We start from the raw sequence: 20,020 nt of genomic DNA, 5'->3' as shown, positions 1-20,020 counted from the left end.
AGGCCCCTAACCAATTCCAGTCAAAAGAATGCTATTTCCTGCAATCTTAGCATTAGCATCCTTTGCACCAGTCTCTTGCTTACGGTGGCTAGACATTTACAGATGGTTCTTGGTTACTATAAAGTACATAACAGTATTTCCTTTGTGGCAGATGGATTTAAGACTTTTAGTTCTCAATAAATGTAGGTTTACAATACATAACTTTACAGGATTTGTGTTGTATATAACAGGTTTGAACATATTATCTCAGAATTCATCTGCATGGCATTTTCAGCTTATTCAGGGTCCATGCCAGTTTTGGGTTTTTTTTGAAGTAATAGGGGGAGCTCTGTGATTGATAGCAACAGCTCAAGGCGTGATTTTGAATAGAAACAAAGGGTTTAGAACAGAAGGTGTCAAATTAAACTTTGTCAGTTTGAAAAGTAGTAACATCCTGAAAGTTTTACTAATTTATTTACATGTGGCCACTGTTTATATTTTGCCCTCTTTATATGCAGTGTGATGTTGCTTGGCAAATTTACTACATTTAAAGTTTAGGTTGTTCCTTGTGCCATTTTGGTTTCCTGAGAATGGATTGGTATCATTATTTGAAGGCCTTTCGTCTTCTCTCTTTGCCACTCTTTGAGTTTAATTTTGTCATTGAGTTTAATTCTGAGAGTAGTTTCCTACCCCAGCCTGTGGTCTTATAATATTTTAAGTCTCAGAGACCTCTCTTAAAAAAATGTAATTATGTTCACATTTTGCAACCTATCGCTGCATTTCGTTCCTCATCTCTCCTCTACCAAGAAAATCTAGACATTTATCATTTTAAAACCTATACAGTACTTAGGGGAATCATTATTTTTTTTATTTGCTGAATATTATCAATATTCTGACATGTTCGTTTTCTTCCCCAATTTATATGCTCTAACAATATCACTTACGGAAAAGCGATTTAGAAAAAAGGTTAGAAAGCATTTGGCTTTTTTTAGTCACTTCCTGCAAAGAGATTAGATTAGATTACTGTCATCGTTAATAGAATCTCAATCCATAGAATCTGAGGTAGTCAGAATATTCCAAGGCATTGAAATAGCGTTAGAAAAAAATTCATCTTATTTTGCCAGTGTGAATTGGGGATGAGCCAAATTATTTTCTCTGCTGACGGAGAACTAGTGTGTCAGAATATCTGTTTTCCATTACTTTTTAAGAGATACGCACATCAAGGAAAGAAACCCCTTTTTGTTTTGTTGGAATATCCTTGTAGAGCTAACACTTCCCAGCTGTACCGTTAAATATTTTCCTAAGAAGCATCTGATTTCAGTCTCTTTAAGTGACCGTGTTTCTTGAAAGGCTAGCAGAGGCATGCTTCAAACTTATAATTCATCAAATTATTCTTAGATAAGGAATTAGAAGTATTATTTAAGGGCAGAGGTTAATAGCAAACTACTGGAAATGTTATGTTAGTCATAGGCAATTAATAAAAATAAGGATCTATCTCATAAGTATAGAGACACACAAGTGACAATATGAGCAAATATTTGTTGAATGAGTCGGGGCTCTTTTTCTGAAATATTTGTGGAACCAGCATGAATGTGATTGTTTAGGAATTAGCTATCATTATTAGCCATTTTAAAAGAACTAATGATTTTCTTTTCCAGAGAACATCTGTGATCCACATGGTTTTTTGTTTTTTTTTTTTCCCATATATATCCAAGTGCTAACTGATCTCGGCATGAAAAAGTTTCTAAAGGATTTGAAAATTATTGGAGTTTTTGGCTCTCTCCAAGAAGCTTTTCTTACATGAATTGTTCTTAACTTTTAGCAATTTTTAGTTGTAAGCATTAGTGTGTGTGTGTGTGTGTGTGTTTTTAATTCTTAGAATCTCAACGTTGAGCACTTACTACAATAATGTAAGACTAGCTACTAGTAAGTTAAAAAAGAAAAAAAAAGCATCTTTATGAACCTTCTAACATCTCTTGAAAAATAAGTAAAATTATAGTATTTGTGGTGTTTAGGAATGGGGTTGGGGGAGTCAACTGCCATAGCTGAAGAACTGAGACAGGAGGAGAAGGAGGAAAGTGAATCCTATTTAATAAAAGCATAGTATGCAAATTGTCCCCTTGACCAAAGTTCTTCCCGTAGTTTGACCAGGGGGGCTGGCCAGGCAGGGGAAGGGAGGTAGGCCCTGACCGGCAGCTGCTAGGGATCCTACCTGTGCATGAATTTCATGCACCGGGCCTCTAGTAGTTAATATTCAGACTTATGGGAAGATATATCTAAAACCATCACAGCATCAAAACTGAGAGGTAAAGTGTAAAGAAATAGCTTAGAAAATATAAAGTATTTTCATGGCTTACTCTATTTAGCGCTTCCTAGCTAATATTTGCTATCTAATCATCTTCAGGGTCTCAAATATTTCAAATAGTGGAATATAGTTTCCCAGTCAATAAAGTACAAACATAAATAGAGCTAAAATATGACATGTCATATTATTCTGGAAATAAACATTGGTTGCCAAGATTAGAAGAGAAGCGTGTTCAATGACACTGTAATCAGCATCCTTTTTTTTATTTAGCTAATATTCTCTTAGGCACATCTTCAGTTTACTGCCTACTCTTTTAGCCTTGAATTATGCGTTCGGTGGCATTGAATGAGTGCATGACCGTCCCCATGTACATATTTGTTTAATTAAAAGACATGTTGAGTAGAGCAGTGTTTCCCAACCTTCTCTCATGATGAGAATCACCTGGTGGAGTTGTTAAAACACAGATTCCTGAATCCCAACTAAGAAGTGCTAAACTAGAATTTTTGGGAACATATAGGTAAAATTGCATACCTAACTAGTGCTCTAAGACAGATTTTATATACAGAGCACTAAGTTAGGTATGCAATTTTACCTATATGTTCCCAAAAATTCTAGTTTAGCACTTCTTAGTTGGGATTCAGGAATCTGTGTTTTAACAACTCCACCAGGTGATTCTCATCATGAGAGAAGGTTGGGAAACACTGGAGTAGAGAATCAAAGCTCTCAGAAAAATTGGGTGGTGAGCAGCAGTCACCCTTGGCTGGTTACGAGATAGGCCTTGGGAAGCTAATGCCTCAGTTCTCTCTACTACTAGGCCATTTTGGGGAGAGTGTGCCTTGCCTCTTCCCCCTGTATACTGCAATTGGAAAGGGAATTTTCTCTCTAGTGGTTCAGGCTGAGAAGAAAGGGAGGAAAAAAACCCCCATACAATTCTCACTCCAAAGGTAACATTAAACACACACACACACACACAAAAAAAAAAAAAAAAAAAAAAAAAAAAACCACAAAAAAACACAAACAAACAAAACAAAACAGCAAAACAAAAGACAAAAATACCTTCGCCTTAGCTCATTCTAAAAATCAGATAATAAGGAAAATGTACTTGATCCATTCACATCCAACTAATTTAGTTAAAAAATTTTAAGTATTATCCCCTGTATCTTAGGCCTTGTTCCCTAAAGCAAAACCTGAAATGGGGAGTCAGGTGCCCGTGGTTTGGTGAGGGACTTGGAAGGAGAAAAGAGGATATGGGAAGAGGGGTCCCAGGTAAAGGGGAGACAAGGTCATCTCCAGACAATAAATTCCTCTGTAAAAACAGCAGTACATGGAAGGTACAGAGACTTTGAACCACTGGGTTGGCCAGGCATGGCCACCCTGGGCGAGGGGACCAGGGGGGAAGTGGAGTGACTGTCCAGGAATCTCTAGGTGAGATGCCTCCGAGACCTTTCTCCGCAGAAGAGTGTGGCTCTAAGCAGGCAGCATAGCCACTGCGGGTGGTGGCCTTGGCTGGTGAAGGGGGTCTGGGAGGGATACCCCTTCCTCTTCACCCCATTCCTTAATATCCATCATGGCAGCCGAGATAAAGGAGGTCTGAGATGGTGATGAGAAAAGGTTGAACAATGCACTGCATTAGACCACTGGGTTCTTGATAATCTGGTATTTCACTCTTTGCTCAGGAAATCTGTTAAAATGGTCGCCTGACAAATCACAAGTATTATATATGGCAACGGGCAGAAGAGCAGGACTCCAAGTTCTCCCTCTGGAAAGTTCTTCCTTGAGAATTTTCCTAATGCCCAGTCTAGTCATTCTTTCTGTAGTGGACAGAATTCTACACAGCTGCACACATCCCTCCTCTCTTTCATACACACAAATATCCATGCCTAATGTCCTTTCTATTGCACATATCCCAAACTTAGGAAATCCTTTCTCAATACGTATTCTATACGTCTGTCCTAGCTCTCCTTAAATACCCGCAGAACCTCAGGTGGCCACTCAAGAGACAAGAAAAATGGGCAAGACTCCTGTTCCACGTATCACAGAGCCCCGAAGGGTAACTGTCTTGCCCTTGGAGTCTGAAAAACATTACCCTCTTTTAAGATGCGAGTCTGAATGCTTATTGGGAACAGAGCCTGTCTTTCTGACAACCACAGCTCTTCTCAGAGGTCTAGCAAAATTGTTTGAAGCAGATTGGAGTATTTCGAGCTTATGAAAAACATTAACTTCACAGGGTCTTTCCATTTTACGCTCCTAATGGAAATTGTCAGCCTGTCCCCCGCATGAGCTGACCTATTATTCCCTTGTCTCTAAGGGGTGGTTGTGTGAGCTGTTGCGCTGGAAAGAAGACCCTTCTCCAGAAAACAGGACCCTGTGGGAAAACCTCTCCATGATCCGGAGGTTCCTCAGCCTCCCTCAGCCCGAGCGCGATGCCATCTATGAGCAGGAGAGCAACGCGGTGCATCACCATGGCGACAGGCCGCCCCACATCATCCATGTCCCCGCAGACCAGATCCAGGTTCGTGTACCTTGGCCAATTCAATATCGCGCTAAGCAAACAGGGCTTTCAACTTAGCAGGGAAATTAGCGTTTCCCTCCTTCCCAGCAGCCTACACATGGGCTTTTGAGAGAGAGAGAGAGAGACAGGCTGCCGCCTTGCTCAGGGGGATGAGAGGAAAATTAACACTTCTTCCAACATGTGTTTCGTGTTCCTCTCCCTTCACTTCCCAGCCCCAGAGTGGCAGGAACCCCCTTTTTACACTTCTTGTTTGGCAAGTGAGTCTCTGTTAGATTTGGGTTGTTCTATGACTGTGTGCTTCTTCAATTATTTTTTAAAAAAATCAGAATTTAAAACACACACATACCACCTTTAAAAACAACTAATACCTAAACTGCACCCAAGGACAGGAAGTGCTGCTGTTTTCTGCAGAGGCGTTTCGTAGAATCACCGTTTTGTATGTACCCTGGCTTCCGTCCAAGAGGAGGTGGGGCGGGAAGCCTACACGGGTGCGGGATCATCCCCGAAACCCCAGTCCGTCCTTCCTAGTCACTATCCTTTTGGTATTTTTCTGCATGCTGCGGGTCATTGCGCTGGCCTGCCTTTGGGCCTGAGCCTTTGTCCCCATCCCAGAAGCCAGACTCCGCATTCTCCCCCAGCCACGCGCCCCGCAGTCTGACCTCCGCCCGTTCCTCCCCCGCAGCAGCCGCAGCCGCAGCCCCCGCAGCCCGCGCCGCCGCCCCCGCAGCCGCAGGCGCAGCCGCCGGCCGGGCCCCGGCTCCCCCCGCGGCAGCCCCCCGTGGCCGCCCCGGCCGAGGCCGAGGACGACGCCCGCCAGAAGCCGCGGCCGCGCACCAAGATCTCGGTGGAGGCGCTGGGCATCCTGCAGAGCTTCATCCAGGACGTGGGCCTGTACCCGGACGAGGAGGCCATCCAGACTCTGTCCGCGCAGCTGGACCTGCCCCAGTTCACCATCACCAAGTTCTTCCAGAACCAGCGGTACTATCTCAAGCACCACGGCAAGCTGAAGGACAACGCGGGCCTCGAGGTGGACGTGGCCGAGTACAAGGAGGAGGAGCTGCTGAAGGATCTGGAGGAGGGCGGCGCGCAGGACAAGAACGCCAGCACCCTGTTCGCGGTGAAGCTGGAGGACGAGCTGGCGGCGGAGGGGAACACGGACCTTCACGCCGACTTGAAAGACTGAGATGCGCAAACGATTGCTTTCCCTCGGCATCGCCCCTGGTACTGACTCAACGCAGTGAAAAGTCCACCTGTCATGCGCCCAGAAAACCCTCGTGGTTTGGCCAATGAATCTTCAGAAACTTGCACAAAGTGGAGAAGGGATCAGACAGACTGCACTAACACGTTTTCCTCTGTTTTGCAAACTGCTCGGCAGCCCCAGGTGAAGCATTGAGGATTGTTTGGTATGAAAAGTTCAGATTTGTGTTCTCGAGATGCACCGAGGTGTGTACCCCCCCCCACCCCGTCAGCATGATACCAGTGATTTTTTTTTTCAAAAAAAAAAATTATGATTATTATTCTGGAGCCTCAAACAAGCATTATAACTTCTGTGATTATGATTTCCTTCCTTGCGTTATTTCTGTAACACTCCACACACTGATCTTTGGAAACTCGCCCCTTATTTTAAAAGAGAGAGAAAAGAAAAAAAAAAAGAGTTTGTTACTCTATTGTATGTTACAAAAGAACTATAGACTGTGGAATGCAGTTTAAAGATGACATATGCCAACAAATGCCTTGTATTATATGGCACTGCCGTAATTCAAACTTGTTTTTATTTTGGAAATAAAAAGTTCACTGTAATTTTTTTTTTTCATTCTCATTGTTACATATTTTTTTTTAAATGAAAAGAAAATGTGAAACACAATTTAGTCCTCATTATTTATTTGTAGATCCTGCAGCATCATGTTGTAATTAATTTTTTGGAAGTTTCCGTTAAATGTAATATTGCTTCTCTTGTTACCATACTGATTCTTTTTCTATTTATAAATGTATTTTGATGGGCAGTAAAACAAAGTGTCTTAAAAGTTTTAAATAGAGAAAATGTGCTTTACACAGTTGCCTATAAAAAGTGCTCTATGTTATCCAAGCAATTCATACTATAAGCTTCACTCTTATTGTTGTATGCAATTTTTACTATCATGCAAATAAGCTTAGGTAAATAAAACTAATAGATTACCTTAGAAAATTATGCAATTAATGTGAAAATAATTGATGTTTGCAATGTGTCTTCCTTTGGTTTACAATCAATTTTAAAGCTACATCTGTATAAAATTTCTGTATAAAGGTGTATTTCTTTTTTTATGAGTTTATGGCTATGAAAACACCAGCTATTTTGTTACAGCTGGCTGTTTTTATACGTGTATCACAATTTTCTTTATGCAGAAATATTCTGAATAGGAGTGGTTATTGACTGTAACTACACAATTAAAATTGTTTGTATGGTATGACATGGTAGGGTTTGTCTGCTTATGTGGAGTAACTTCCCAGAGTCAAAGGTGGTCCTCTCGGGTAGGTGCATGTTCATACTTTCTTGATGATATTTTACTGAATCTTAAAAGTCACTCGGAACACTGTAAATTTAAATCACAAACACATGCTCCTTTTTAAAGTTTAACTATGAAGATCATAACCTGTTTGGGGTTAACATTTTGCTTAATAAACAGAGCAGGATAGTCTAAAGACTCGCTGGCAAGAAAAAAAAAAAAAAAAAAAAAATTAATCCAGCCCCTAGCAGTTATGTGCTTAGAAAGTGTGGATTCATCTGCATTTATGCCACAGCACTTCACTTATGGCAACGCTTTTTTTTAAGCTAATGTATGCATATTTTTAAAGGCCATAAATAACAAAATAAGTAAGGAGAAAGGGACCTTTTGTATAAATATTCCTTAATAAGCAATGTATTTTTAAAAGGTATAAATGGAATATAAGTTTAACTCTGTTCATGAAGAAAATATGAAATACACACCTGGAATTTAAACACAATTTTCAAGATACAAAATTAGGGTGTGCTGATGGTCATGGGAAGGTCAGAGGCCAGTGTTGCCATTTTTTATTATTTTCTTTTTCTATTCACTTTCTATTTTTTTTTTTTTTTAAGGTTTCCTCAATGTTAATAGGGGTATCCAAATTCCTTAAAATGTGGCTCTGAAATGGCCCATTCTTTTCCTGCCAGTGCCCAAGGCCCTGATAAACTCATTGGTAGTCAACTGGGTTGCTTTAGTGTTGAGCTTTTTACTTAGGAAACTGAAATGTGATCATTGAAAACTCCGAATTCAGTTGTCCTTATAAGTACTATTTGCTTTTAAAGCACAGCTGAACTACTGTGAAAGCAGCTGGTTTGCTGCAGACCTAAAATTGATTGAAAAGTTTTCAGTTATTAAGTGAGGAAAGCTTTAAACATTCCTGCTCCCTAGAGCTTAGGAAAGAATTTGAGCAAAAGGAATTTGAATTAGAATAGACATAAGATTTCATGTATTAAAAATAAGTAAAACAAATAGAAACTAGGATGCTATGAAGTTTTTAAGAAAACTCTTACCTTCCTCTTTTTTCAGATGTTAAAGAAAATTTAGAACAGAGACTTTTGTTTTTAACCAGCCCACTTAACAGGTGTCATAGGTATGACATTTAATTTTTTTTTTTTTGGGGGGGGGGGGGAGGAGAAATTGGGTTGCAAATATGATTTTCCCATTCCCAATAACCTAATTTATGCAATAATTTTCTCAAGGAATCGATGAGTGTAAGAATCAACAATGCTAATAAAATTCTTACTTAGGCCCCTTAACCTTGGCAGCCCTAATTCCACTAATATGACATTTTAATGCCCTCCCCACAGCCCCAACCCCAAGAGGAAAAAAAAAAAAAATAGCACATGTCAGTAAACAATCATGTTCATGATGGAGTGAGTAAAGTCGTTTTCAGGAAAGATGGCATGTCTTGGAAAAGATTTGTCTGGGTGATCTTCCCCATGGCTCCCCCAGTGCCACATATCGCTCCTACCAGTTCGACTGCTGGCGGCTATGGTAAAATTCCTTGAACAAGCTTCATTGTGTCCAAGTTTTTCAGAGACTTTAAAAGCGGGGCATGACATAGCGCTCCGTGCTGCTGCGAAGACCTTAGCAGAGTCAGGTAGTTTACGGGTAATATTCAACCTTGCGCATCTGAATCTGTCATGGATTCCTCCCCTCAGCACTTTGCCACTAATTTGTATTACACTCTGTGGCCATATAATACTTGCACATTATGCAAAAAATAATGTTGATAGTATCTCCTTGGCACAAAAATATGCAGAGTTGACAAGTAACCTTTGACAACCAAGGTAACGAATATGTATGCGTGCCCTAGTTGTGTGGCACTTGGTTACAAAGTCTGTACATGTTATGTATAAAGTGTGTATAGATTAACATTTAGCCCCCAATGAATTCTGAGCTGAAAAGAAGTGTTTTTTTTTTCTTTCTAAGTAGTGCTATCTATATCTATGTTTATCGAAAATATATAGCTTGAATAGAAAACATTTTCAAATGGGTCAAGATGGAGTAAAAATGACAATCCCATACATTCCATTATGAAAGTCTGCCCTATCCCCTATTGTTATCATCAGCCAATTTTAAGGTCCTTGAATGTCACGATATTATCAATAAATGAGCTATTCTGAACTGCCTGGTGATATTTTCAAAAAGAGCAATTAAGACGTATAAACTCTATTAAGTAACTTACGGAGAAAAGACTACCGTGTTAAGACGAACCAGACGTTGGCATGGTAGGTGGAAACCATGGAGGTCCAGAACATTAATCATATCTAAACTATCAGAAGATACTGATGCTATAGTTTACAATTAAATATTCTTTACTTTTGAAGGGGGTATATTATGGATTTGGTGTTTCTTCTGGGGCAGTCCTCTTAATGTAAATACTACCTGCATGTTTTTTTGACAAAGGCTAAGCTACCATCTATGAATACACATTTTTGATGAAAATATACAGTGCCCTTATTTTAAGAAAAATGTGGTGGAAGATGTATGTCCAGAATACTATCCCTGTTCCTGATACCAAATGTTAAATAAAAAATAGTTTGGAATTACTGTTTAAAAGATGAGCAACATTTTTAAGCCTTTTTTACATTACCCTACTTAGGTGGATTACGCACTACCAACTCTAATTTTATCAAAAATAATTCCACAATTCCATTATGGTTTCTTGCTTATATCAAGGTTATATATTGCCATTTCCTTGTTTTTCAAAAATATATTTTCATTTATTTCAGAGAGAAAAAGAGGAGAGAGAGAGAAAAAAACATCAATGATGAGAATCTGATCAGCTGCCTCCTGCACACACCCGACACTAGAGAAGCAAAACACAACCCCCTGATTCATAGGTGACGTTCAACCACTGTGCCACATGGGCCAGACTATATTGTCATTTTCTTTCATCCACTATTTTAGACTGCTAATATCCCTACTGTGACCAAAGGCACATGACCCAGGCCCTGTTCTCCACAATCAGGTGGCTAATGGGGGAATGCCTTAGAGCGGTATGTGATATTCGTTGCCTTGCAAAACAAACACAAAGAAACTCCTGTGTTGTATTTTGCACTAGATTGAATGTTCAACATAACTTCTTTACTGCTAGTTGAACATTTTTACTATCCCTGAATATTTGCTTTTTATGTCACTCAAATAAGCTTTCATTCCAGTGACAGCCTCTAACTCATGCCCTTGGACTCAAAAAACAAATGATGTCCCAGGTGCTGCTCTGATTTGCCACTTGCAGTACCTGTTAGGTGAAAATGTTGACAAGGTTCAAATATGCAAATGTGTCCGTTAATTCGCTGAGTCTGTGGCAACTTTCTCCTATCCTTTCTTTCATAGTGTTATAGTTTTAGGACTTATATTTAAATCCACAATCCATTTAGAGTTGATTTTTGTATGTGACAAAATACTAAGGTATAGATCAAAATCTTTTTTTTTTTTTTTTTGCATTTCCTCTAGTACCATAGTGATGCACAATGAGCATTTGTCCAGAGCACAACCTGTCTGTCCCACAGCATCTTACTGTGGGGCCAGGTTTCAGCGACTCCCCCTTTGTTTCCAATTTTAATTTCCAAATAGTTGTTTTACCATCTCATACGAAGGCTTCCTGCCTTCTGAGGACCCCTGCCTCAGCTTAAAGTGATAATAGCACCACATGTGCCAAAGGCTTCGTTTTAGGAGGCCGTGCCACAAACAGGTCTCCCTTCCACCATGAAGTGTGTCAGGAGGGCACTGGCATTCCCACTTCAAAGATGCAGGAAGTGAGAGAGACTCAGGGTAACTCCCTTGTTCAGCTAAGTGGCCACAGTGGTCTTTAAACCCAACTCTCCTACCTACAAATTATCTACAAATTCCATCTCTCCTTTCTCCTTTAAAAAAATGACTTTCTCAAATTTAGAAAATAGAGGAAAAAGTAACTGCAATTCAAATGTTTCAGAAATATAACATGTATTTTGCTAATGTGAAAAGTTCATCACTAAAGTGATTGAAATCAAGTATATGAAATGTTTCCTCATGAAATATCTACCCCCAAACTCTGCCATCCTGGTATAAGATCCATATACACCAAATTAAAAAAGAAAAAGCAACAACACACACTTTGTTATAGTAATTTTCAAATGCACATGAAAAAGAATAGAAAAATGAACTCCCAAGGATTCATTACCCAGTTCAAAAACATTTTTATCAATAAATACTTTGTAAAACTTGCTCCTGCTCATTATCTTACCTTTTTTTTTTTTGCAAAGAACTGATTTATTTCTAAAAATAAAAAAATACTAAAACTTGAAGTTTTTCCCAGAGCCCTCTGAGAATCCTCAAAAAGCCACTTTTAGAAGGAAAACCTGTGAGAATTCCACAAATATTTGTACCATAAAGGAGAGAGACAAACCAGCCTCTCTTTATTTATAAACAATACGTGCTTTCATATCATTGTTTAAACTAAAGTACATAATTTTCAGTTATGCATAATAAAATATGTAATTAAGCAACATTCCATGGTGGATTAAAGAATTAAAAGCTTCAGGTGCAGAAAAGAATTTGTTGGCATTTTCTTTTTTCAAGGTGGTATTTTGAGGTGTTACTTTTCATTTTCCTTTGACATCTTATACACAAATAAATAGACAGAAACAGGTGAAAAGCAGAGAAATGAAGGGCTGGCTCTCCAATAGACCTGAAATATGTAGCGAGGCAGAAGACTCGCAACATGCCCACAAAAGCTAAATAAAAAGGATAAGAATCTTTTTAGTCTGGGGGGCAGGGGGGGCGGGGAACACACACAAAACTCTAAATAGGAGCATGAGCTTCAAGAAATAGAAATAACATAAAAAGTGAACTGCATTAGGTTATGCTTATTTTTTAAACTATATTAAAAATTCATAGTCCAATTGGTAGATTCCAGTACACTTATTTTTCAAGTGAAGAACTAAATTAATATTTCTGGACTAGAAACATAAAAGTTCATAGAGGCATTTGCAAGTTATTTCCTGCCAGTCTATAGCTTGTCTTTTCATTCTCTTAACAGTGTCCTTTAGAGAACAAAAAGTTCTTGATTTGGGTGAAGTACAATTTAACATTTTCTTTTTCTTTTAAAGGTCTTGCCTTCACTGCTGTATCTGAGTAATATTTGCCTAATCCAAGGTCAAAGAAATTTTCTCCTATCCTTTCTTTTACAGTGTTATAGTTTTAGGATTGATATTTAAATCCACAATCCATTTAGAGTTGATTTTTATATGTGACAAAGTACCAAGGTATAGATCAAAATCTTTTTTTTTTTTCTCATTTCCTCTAGTACCATTTGTTTAAAAGACTATTCTGTCTCCATTGAATTGTCTTTGCATCTTCGTAAAAAAATAAATTGACCATATACATGTGTTTGTCACTTTCTACTTTGGCTTGTTGTTCTCTCCACCAAGACCTCACAGTCTTAATTACTATCCTATACGATAAAAGGCTAATATGCAAATCAATTGAACAACAGAACAACTGGTCTCTATGACACGCACTGACCACTAGGGGCAGATGCTCAACTTAAGATCTGTCCCCTGGTGGTCAGTGGGCTCCCACAGGGGGAGTGCTATTCAGCCAGAAGCCAGGCTCATGGCTGGCTAGCACAGCAGCAGTGGTGGGAGCCTCTCCAGCCTCTGTGTCAGTCACACATCCCCCGAGGGCTCCAGGACTGCAAGAAGGCACAGACAGGGCTAAGGGACCCCATCTTCACCTCTGAGTGGACAAATTTCATGCACCAGGCCTCTAGTAGCTTCATAATCCTGCAGATAATCTACATCTTTAAACTTTATTATTCTCTTCTTCAAAGTTGTTTTGTTGCTTCTAGGTTTTTCATTCCCCTATGAATGTTAGATTCAGCTTATTATTTTCAGCCCAGAAAATCTGCTGGATTTTGATTCAGTTGCTTAAACTGCATAGATCATTTGGGGATCAACTGGCATTTTAACAATATAGAGTCTTCATGAACATGAGTTTTCTCTTCATTTATTTAACTCTTTGTTCATTTCTCTTAGCATTGTTTTATAATTTTCAGTGTATAGTTCTTACATATCTGGTCAGGTTTATCCCCAAATTAATTTATACTTTTGATTCCATTGTACATATTTTTAAAAAATGTTTGATTTTCAGTCGTTTGCTCCTATTATATAGAAACATAATTCATTGTTTTATATATTGATATTTTATCCTGCAACCTAGTCTAAACTCACAATAGTTCTAGTAGCTTTTTTTTTGTAGAATCCATCAAATTTTCTACATAGACAATTATGTCATCTACAAATAAGTTTTATTTTTCTTTCTAATCTAAATATCTTCTTTGCTTGATTTAATTTTCTAGAATGTCTAGTACAATGTTAAATAGAAATGATGAAAGCAGATATCCTTGGCCCCTTCCTGGACTTATGTGGTAGCACTGTTCTAAACCCTTTATAATAAATGCATTTAATCCAAATAACCACCTTATAAGGCAGATATATTATTATTTTATTTTTGATAATGAAACTAGACAGAGTTTTTATATATCTGCCCTCAGTGGATATGACTCCCAAAAAATCTTTTATCTCTCAAAATACAACTATTGATTTTCCCTTGGCAATCATTGTTTTATCCTTATTTGCCACAAGGGTCATAGCTTTAACACTCAACTCTTGATTAGATGTCAGGCTATGCCATAAAATCTTGATCAAAATAAAGTTCAACTATGGAAAGATAGTAGGAAGAGAATTGTGCTAAAAAAATAAAACTAAGGGAAGAAGAGAAGGAAGCCAGGAGAAAGAACAGAAAGACAAAATGAAGATGTTGGGAGGACATAGGAAGACTGGCTGATAACTGAGACTACTCAAAGGAGAAGGATAACTTCTATATATTTTTATAAGTATAAGAAAAGAAAAAAGAAAATCACATGGCTGACTGACCCCTGTTGATGATTTTGAAAACACTGTCTATTTTCAAATTTGGTGATTCTAGTAAATAAATACCCTAATACCAATGTCTTAGATTAGTGATGGGCAAACTATGATCTATGGGCCAAATCCGGTCTGTTCTCTGTTATGTAAATAAAGTTTTGCTGGAACACAACCATACCATTCATTTACTTACTCTCTATGGCTGCTTTTGTGGTACAACAATAGAATTAGAATGGTTGTGTAAGAGGCCATCTGGCCACAAAGTCTAAAATATTCACTCCCTGGCACCTGTATAAAAAATGTTTGTCAAACTCTGCTCTAGACAATTAAGCTGTGCCTAGGTTTGCAAAGGTAGAAAACTAAAGCAATTTTCTAGATAACTTGTGTCAAAATGAAATAATCATTTTTCAAGAGAGTTGGAGCATATATTAGAAATTCTTTAATTCCCAATTCCATGTTTCACTTGATGCGTATGAAGAACCTAATAAGTTCACTGGCCTACACAAGAGCATTAGACCAGAGATCCTACAACTTGTTGCTCACCAGTAACTAGTCTAAAATTTTAGAAAATTATTAGCTAGAAACTTCATCCTTTCTTGATAAACTCAAGAAGTGTTAATATTCTTGGCAAAATTGTTTTTGCACTAATTGCCGTACCCATCTGCTCTGTGAGATTGATTAGACTGAGAGAACATTTGTTCTCTACTAAAATCAATGCTTCCTGGCCCAGCAGAAAGCTAGATCTGCCTCATTTTCATCTTGAGAGGACACGTCACTGACAACTATATGCTTTTCCTTTGAGGATTTGAGATTAAATTGGCAATTGGCTTGATGGCCCTTCAGGAAATGATTCTGCCTAGAGTGTCCTGTTGAAGTAAACCAAGACTACAGGGACCAAATGATTCCTTCTTATATAGAGAACCTGCACTAAGCCATCAGTCGGACATCCCTTGAGGGCTCCCGGACTGCAAGAGGGCGCAGACCAGGCTGAGGGACACTGCCTGCCCCCCTCCCCGAGTACACAACTTTTGTGCACCAGGCCTCTAGTGAGTAAATAAATAAAAACAACTGTTGTTATATGAACATTGTTTCAACCTTGCAGACCTCTTCAAAGGTCTCAGGGACTCCCAGGTTTCCAGATCAACTTTGAGAACCACTAAATAAGACCATTCTTCCTCTCAACCAGTCAGAGCTTTGTGACAGGTTGACTAATTTGGCTACAATACCTGATTCGCATGTGCTTGGATTTACATCCCATCCTTGTCTTAGCTAAAAAACATTTTCCCACCCTTTGATTCTGGGTGTGGCCAGCTAACTTGCTTTTGCGAAGAATGTTAGCTGCCTTGAGGCAAGCAGAGCCTTTAAATGGATTGGGTAGCAATCTGCCCTTCAGGGGAAGGGCCACCATAAACACACATAGAGCTGACTGGAGTCCAGCTCACAGTGAGAGACAAGCTCTGACAAGTGCCCAGATAAAAGCAAAGCCCAGCTGAGCCCACTCTGGATCAGCTGATTCTGCATTGAAACTGCAGACTCCTGATGATAAGAATAATATGTATGCTGAATGCCACTGAGTGTTAGAGACTGTGATGATGGCTGACTGACTGAGACTTAAGTTCTGCCAGCTGAATAAAAAGAAACATATCAAGAAGCAGTTGGAACAAGAGTGAAGGAAGATGATGACGTGAGACAGGGAAGGAAAAAGAGCCGAAGTAATGGGTGTTACGGTAATCATAGAGTCCAAGGAGAGCAACTGGGGCTGAATCCCACTAGAGACTCGGAGGAACCATGTAGAATGAAACGCGGAATTGCCGCCCTAAGAGACTGATTCTAACCTCTCACTGGTGCCAAGTTGCCTCTGAGTTTCTCAAATCCCCATCACTAGAAGTTATTCTTAACAGAACTTTTTTTGACAAAGCGTTTTCAAATACAGCAGAAAATCCCAGGACTACTAGAAATGTGAGTGGGGTGGAACAGGCTAACAGAACATTTTCCAGATAACTGCTTACCTGAGATAAACCACAGACTGATTAAGGCTTTTTTATGTGGTCCAAAGAGGAATGCCCTTGGTGCTTTTAAAAATTGCAGAATCCTAAAACTCTGAGAGAGACTCATACCCACAAAATGTCAGGGATTCACTCACGCTATTTAAGAGCTTGGATTGGGAAGCCAGAGCCTCTGAAGTGGGCTTCTGTTAACAGGGAAAGTAACATTGGAGAAAGATTTTTTTTTCTACCTTTGAAAATGCCATAGTAGAGGCTACCAATTTTCAGATTAAAGGCCCAACCCTTTAATTTTCAGATTAAAGGCATATTGTTATATCTTCCAAACTGTGCTATTGCTCACCCCACAACTCAATAGGGTTTTGGAACAGTGTGGAGGCACAATCTAAGCAGAAGACATTGATCAAATAAATGTCCCCTTTGCTTCCTTTCTCCTGTCTTCAAATAGTTCTGTTCATGTTCATTGAAGGTGGGCACCATTGGGGGAGCTGAGAAAGCTCAGTGAATATCATAAAACAGAAGAAACAGTGATTTAGAGATCATTCCCTGTGTTTTCGTTTTTTTAAGTTGGTACTCAATGACCAGGCCATCTCACTCCTAGATGCTCACCCAAGAGAAACAAAAATGTATGTCCACACAAAGACATGTATGCAAATGTTCATAGCAGCTTTACTCATAGTAGCCCTAAGATTTAAACGACCTACATGGCCATCAGTTGGTGAATGGATAAACAAATTGTGGCCCACCTATACTATGGAATACTACTCAGCAATAAAAAGGAATGAGTCGCTGATATGTACTACAGTGTGGATGAATTGCAAAAGCATACTGAATGAAAAGAAGCCAGATCCAAAAGGGTATACATAGTATGATTCTATTTATATGTAATCCTGCAACAGGCAACATCAACCTATAGTGACAGAAAGCATATTAGTGGTTATTGAGGCAATGGCTTGAGAGGAATAATGGGTATTAGGAATCTTTTTGGGGTGACAAATGTGTTCTATCAACTGTGGTGGTAGCCTTGTGGGATGTTTGGTCCTGTCCAAAATATCCATAGAGACATGTGGTCCATGCCAGAAGCTCCTTGATATTTGATCTTGTACCAAAATGTCCATGTGTCCATCTCTAACCCCATGTGCCATTACCAGCTAAGCTACTGACACACAAAAGATTATTGGCAATACAGCCACATCACAATTATTGGATTAATATTATTTTTATGTATGAATTCTGTAATTCAAAGGTATACAATAAACATTATGGACTATTGAAACCCAGGCCATTTTCTAAGCATAGACATTTAGACAGACCAAATTCAAGGACCTGTTGGTGTGTACCAAATATTTTTCTAGATGTTTTAAACAAAACCAAATAACCATTAATCAGTAAATACACCCATAAATAAATTTGCTAAAACTTACTGAAGTTGTTTCACTTAATGGGTGAATAATATGTACATTATATCTCATTTCTGTTCAGTAAAGAAAAAGACAATCTCTTTTCTTTACTACCTTTTATAAGCCATCTGGCTTAGAATTCTCTCTCTTTCTCCCTTTCCCCTATCCCCTTCTTTTTCTTTCTCTTCTCCTCCTCCTCTTCTCTTTCTCCCTGTTTTTTGTTCCCAACTCAAATTTCCCTCAAACTGCAAACAGTTCCACTAATCATAGAAAAACAAGGAACTCTATTATCTTCTAGTCAACATTCTAGAACACGAAAAAGGGTCTAACAGCATGCTGGAACTATTTGGAGCCAAGTGTAATAAAAATATATGCAGTTAGCTGGTTGAAGGCATAAATTAGATCTATGTATGTATTTCTGAAATAAGATCAAACTTAGTATAAAAAAATGGTGGATGGACTCCCTACAGTGGCACTATTGGCAGAAAACAAGGTTCTTAATGTCCAAAGATAGCAAGAGAAGAGAAATGGTTTGGAGGCAAAGCAATTTATTGCCAGTGATGACTAAGCCATTTGGACCATTCTAATGGAAAAGACAAAAGAAATCTAGTACTTCCTCTTAATATCAGATTTGGGGTCACCACCAGGATGAGAGAAAATGAGAAGGGGAAGGAATTTCTTCTCTTCTGGGACACTATGGCCAAAAGTATGATGTTTCAGCTCTTGCTTTATGTAGTTTTACTATTTGGTATCTAATTTCTATTTTAACATAAATTTTATTTGGATTAATTTTAAAAAGTATTCCTTCAGAGAGGAAAATCCTATGCTTGATTCATTGGGACAATAGCCTTCCTTCCTTTCTACCTGAATTCATTCATTCATTCATTCATTCAACCAGAGAGATTATTGCTCTTCCAAGGAAAACCCATTAAATAGCTAAAACTTTAAAGAAATTTACTGACATCATTGGAAATAGAACTGAAACTCATAGCAACTTTTTTTCATTTTCAACAAATTATTATTTTAAAGGCACAATCTAAAGCTTCTCTTTTTGTCTAAAGTTCACAAAGCAGAAGAAGCCAGTAGGTTTGCATCAGCACATCCACATGGGCGCACAAGTCCATTTAGCCTTAGCAGATGGCACAGGTTACAAATATGAGGCATGATGTTGAGATCAGTGATATTCTTTTCTAGTCAAGGGGATGAAGCCCCGGAGTGGTAAAATGTTTGGCCAAATATCCCAAGGAAGTTGGTACAAGAGATGTACACAAGTGTGTATACAGAATAGTCCCCTGCTCCTACAGCCAATGGCTACGTCTTGAAGAAGTAGTCACTGAAAGAAGTCTGAAATGTCCATTTACTTTGTTAGCTACACCCTAACAAAGAATGACCAAAGTGTGAAAGTAAAAGAACGACCTAAAAATTAGCAGGATGACATTATTTGCTAGAATGATATCACTCTCTAGATACAGGGAGAAACTTACTTCTGTGCAAAATTTATTTTTTATTCATAAAAAACAATTTGGTGACAAAACTTTTGTGCATTTACTATTGGCCCGTAAACATTAAGATTTATTTTCTTGAAGTCTTAGTTTACTTATAATTTGTTTTATAAATATCATCATTTCCCAATAATTTTTCTAAGGGTTAAAACTACTATGTTTAAAGTAGTTTTCTTAGTTGGAAATAGGTATATAGAACCTTACCCCAGCCTTTTTAAAAGTGCTTTCTCTAGATTTTAATCCTGAAAAAAAGGATTCTATGACTAATTCACTCAATTGATTTGTGATAATGGTCACATAGACTTGAAACAGGGGCATTGATAAGGCCTAGTGTTTTCCAAACTCATTTAAATGCAGGCGCCTTTTGAAAAGGATCATCTCGCAGGATTTGTGTTGCACATAATGCACCCTTTATGAGACATTATTTAGATCAATTTCCCTATCACAAGTCTGAGGCCTCGAGACATTAATTACCACTCAACTCAAGACATAGCCAATTTGTGACAGAACCCAGACCAGAATTAATAAATACATTTCCAGAAATGCAACGTCTACCTAAATCTCCTTTACAGTTTTGGCTGAAATACTCTCACACTGCCACCAAAAATTCTGTCAATGACAATTCTATGAATCTCCAACATAATGTCTTTCTATTGAGCCAATGGAACAATAAATGGAAGCTCTTCTTTTCCCCTTAGAGCAGTCATGGGCAAACTCATTAGTCAACAGAGCCAAATATCAACAGTACAGCGATTGAAATTTCTTTGGAGAGCCAAATTTTTTAAACTTAAACTTCTTCTAACGCCACTTCTTCAAAATAGACTCGCCCAGTCTGTGGTATTTTCTCGAAGAGCCACACTCAAGGGGCCCAAGAGCAGCATGT

General features: G+C 38.5%; 1 protein-coding gene across 2 annotated transcripts in view; it reads left to right on the top strand.

The window, feature by feature from the left end:
* The window catches only part of SATB1 (SATB homeobox 1), a 79,804-nt gene extending 72,561 nt beyond the window's left edge, over positions 1-7,243 (top strand). For both annotated transcript variants that reach the window (XM_084903320.1, XM_084903321.1), the window contains exons 10-11: positions 4,593-4,796; positions 5,479-7,243. In XM_084903320.1, the coding sequence (XP_084759446.1) occupies positions 4,593-4,796; positions 5,479-5,979 (705 nt within the window). In that variant the 3' untranslated portion in view covers positions 5,980-7,243. The remainder of the gene's footprint in view (positions 1-4,592; positions 4,797-5,478) is intronic.
* The last annotated feature ends 12,777 nt before the right edge of the window (positions 7,244-20,020 follow it).

This window comes from Pipistrellus hanaki, assembly GCF_964339955.1.
Source record: "Pipistrellus hanaki genome assembly, chromosome: 13".
Taxonomy (NCBI): domain Eukaryota; kingdom Metazoa; phylum Chordata; class Mammalia; order Chiroptera; family Vespertilionidae; genus Pipistrellus; species Pipistrellus hanaki.
This window is presented reverse-complemented; position numbering and strand designations above follow the sequence as displayed.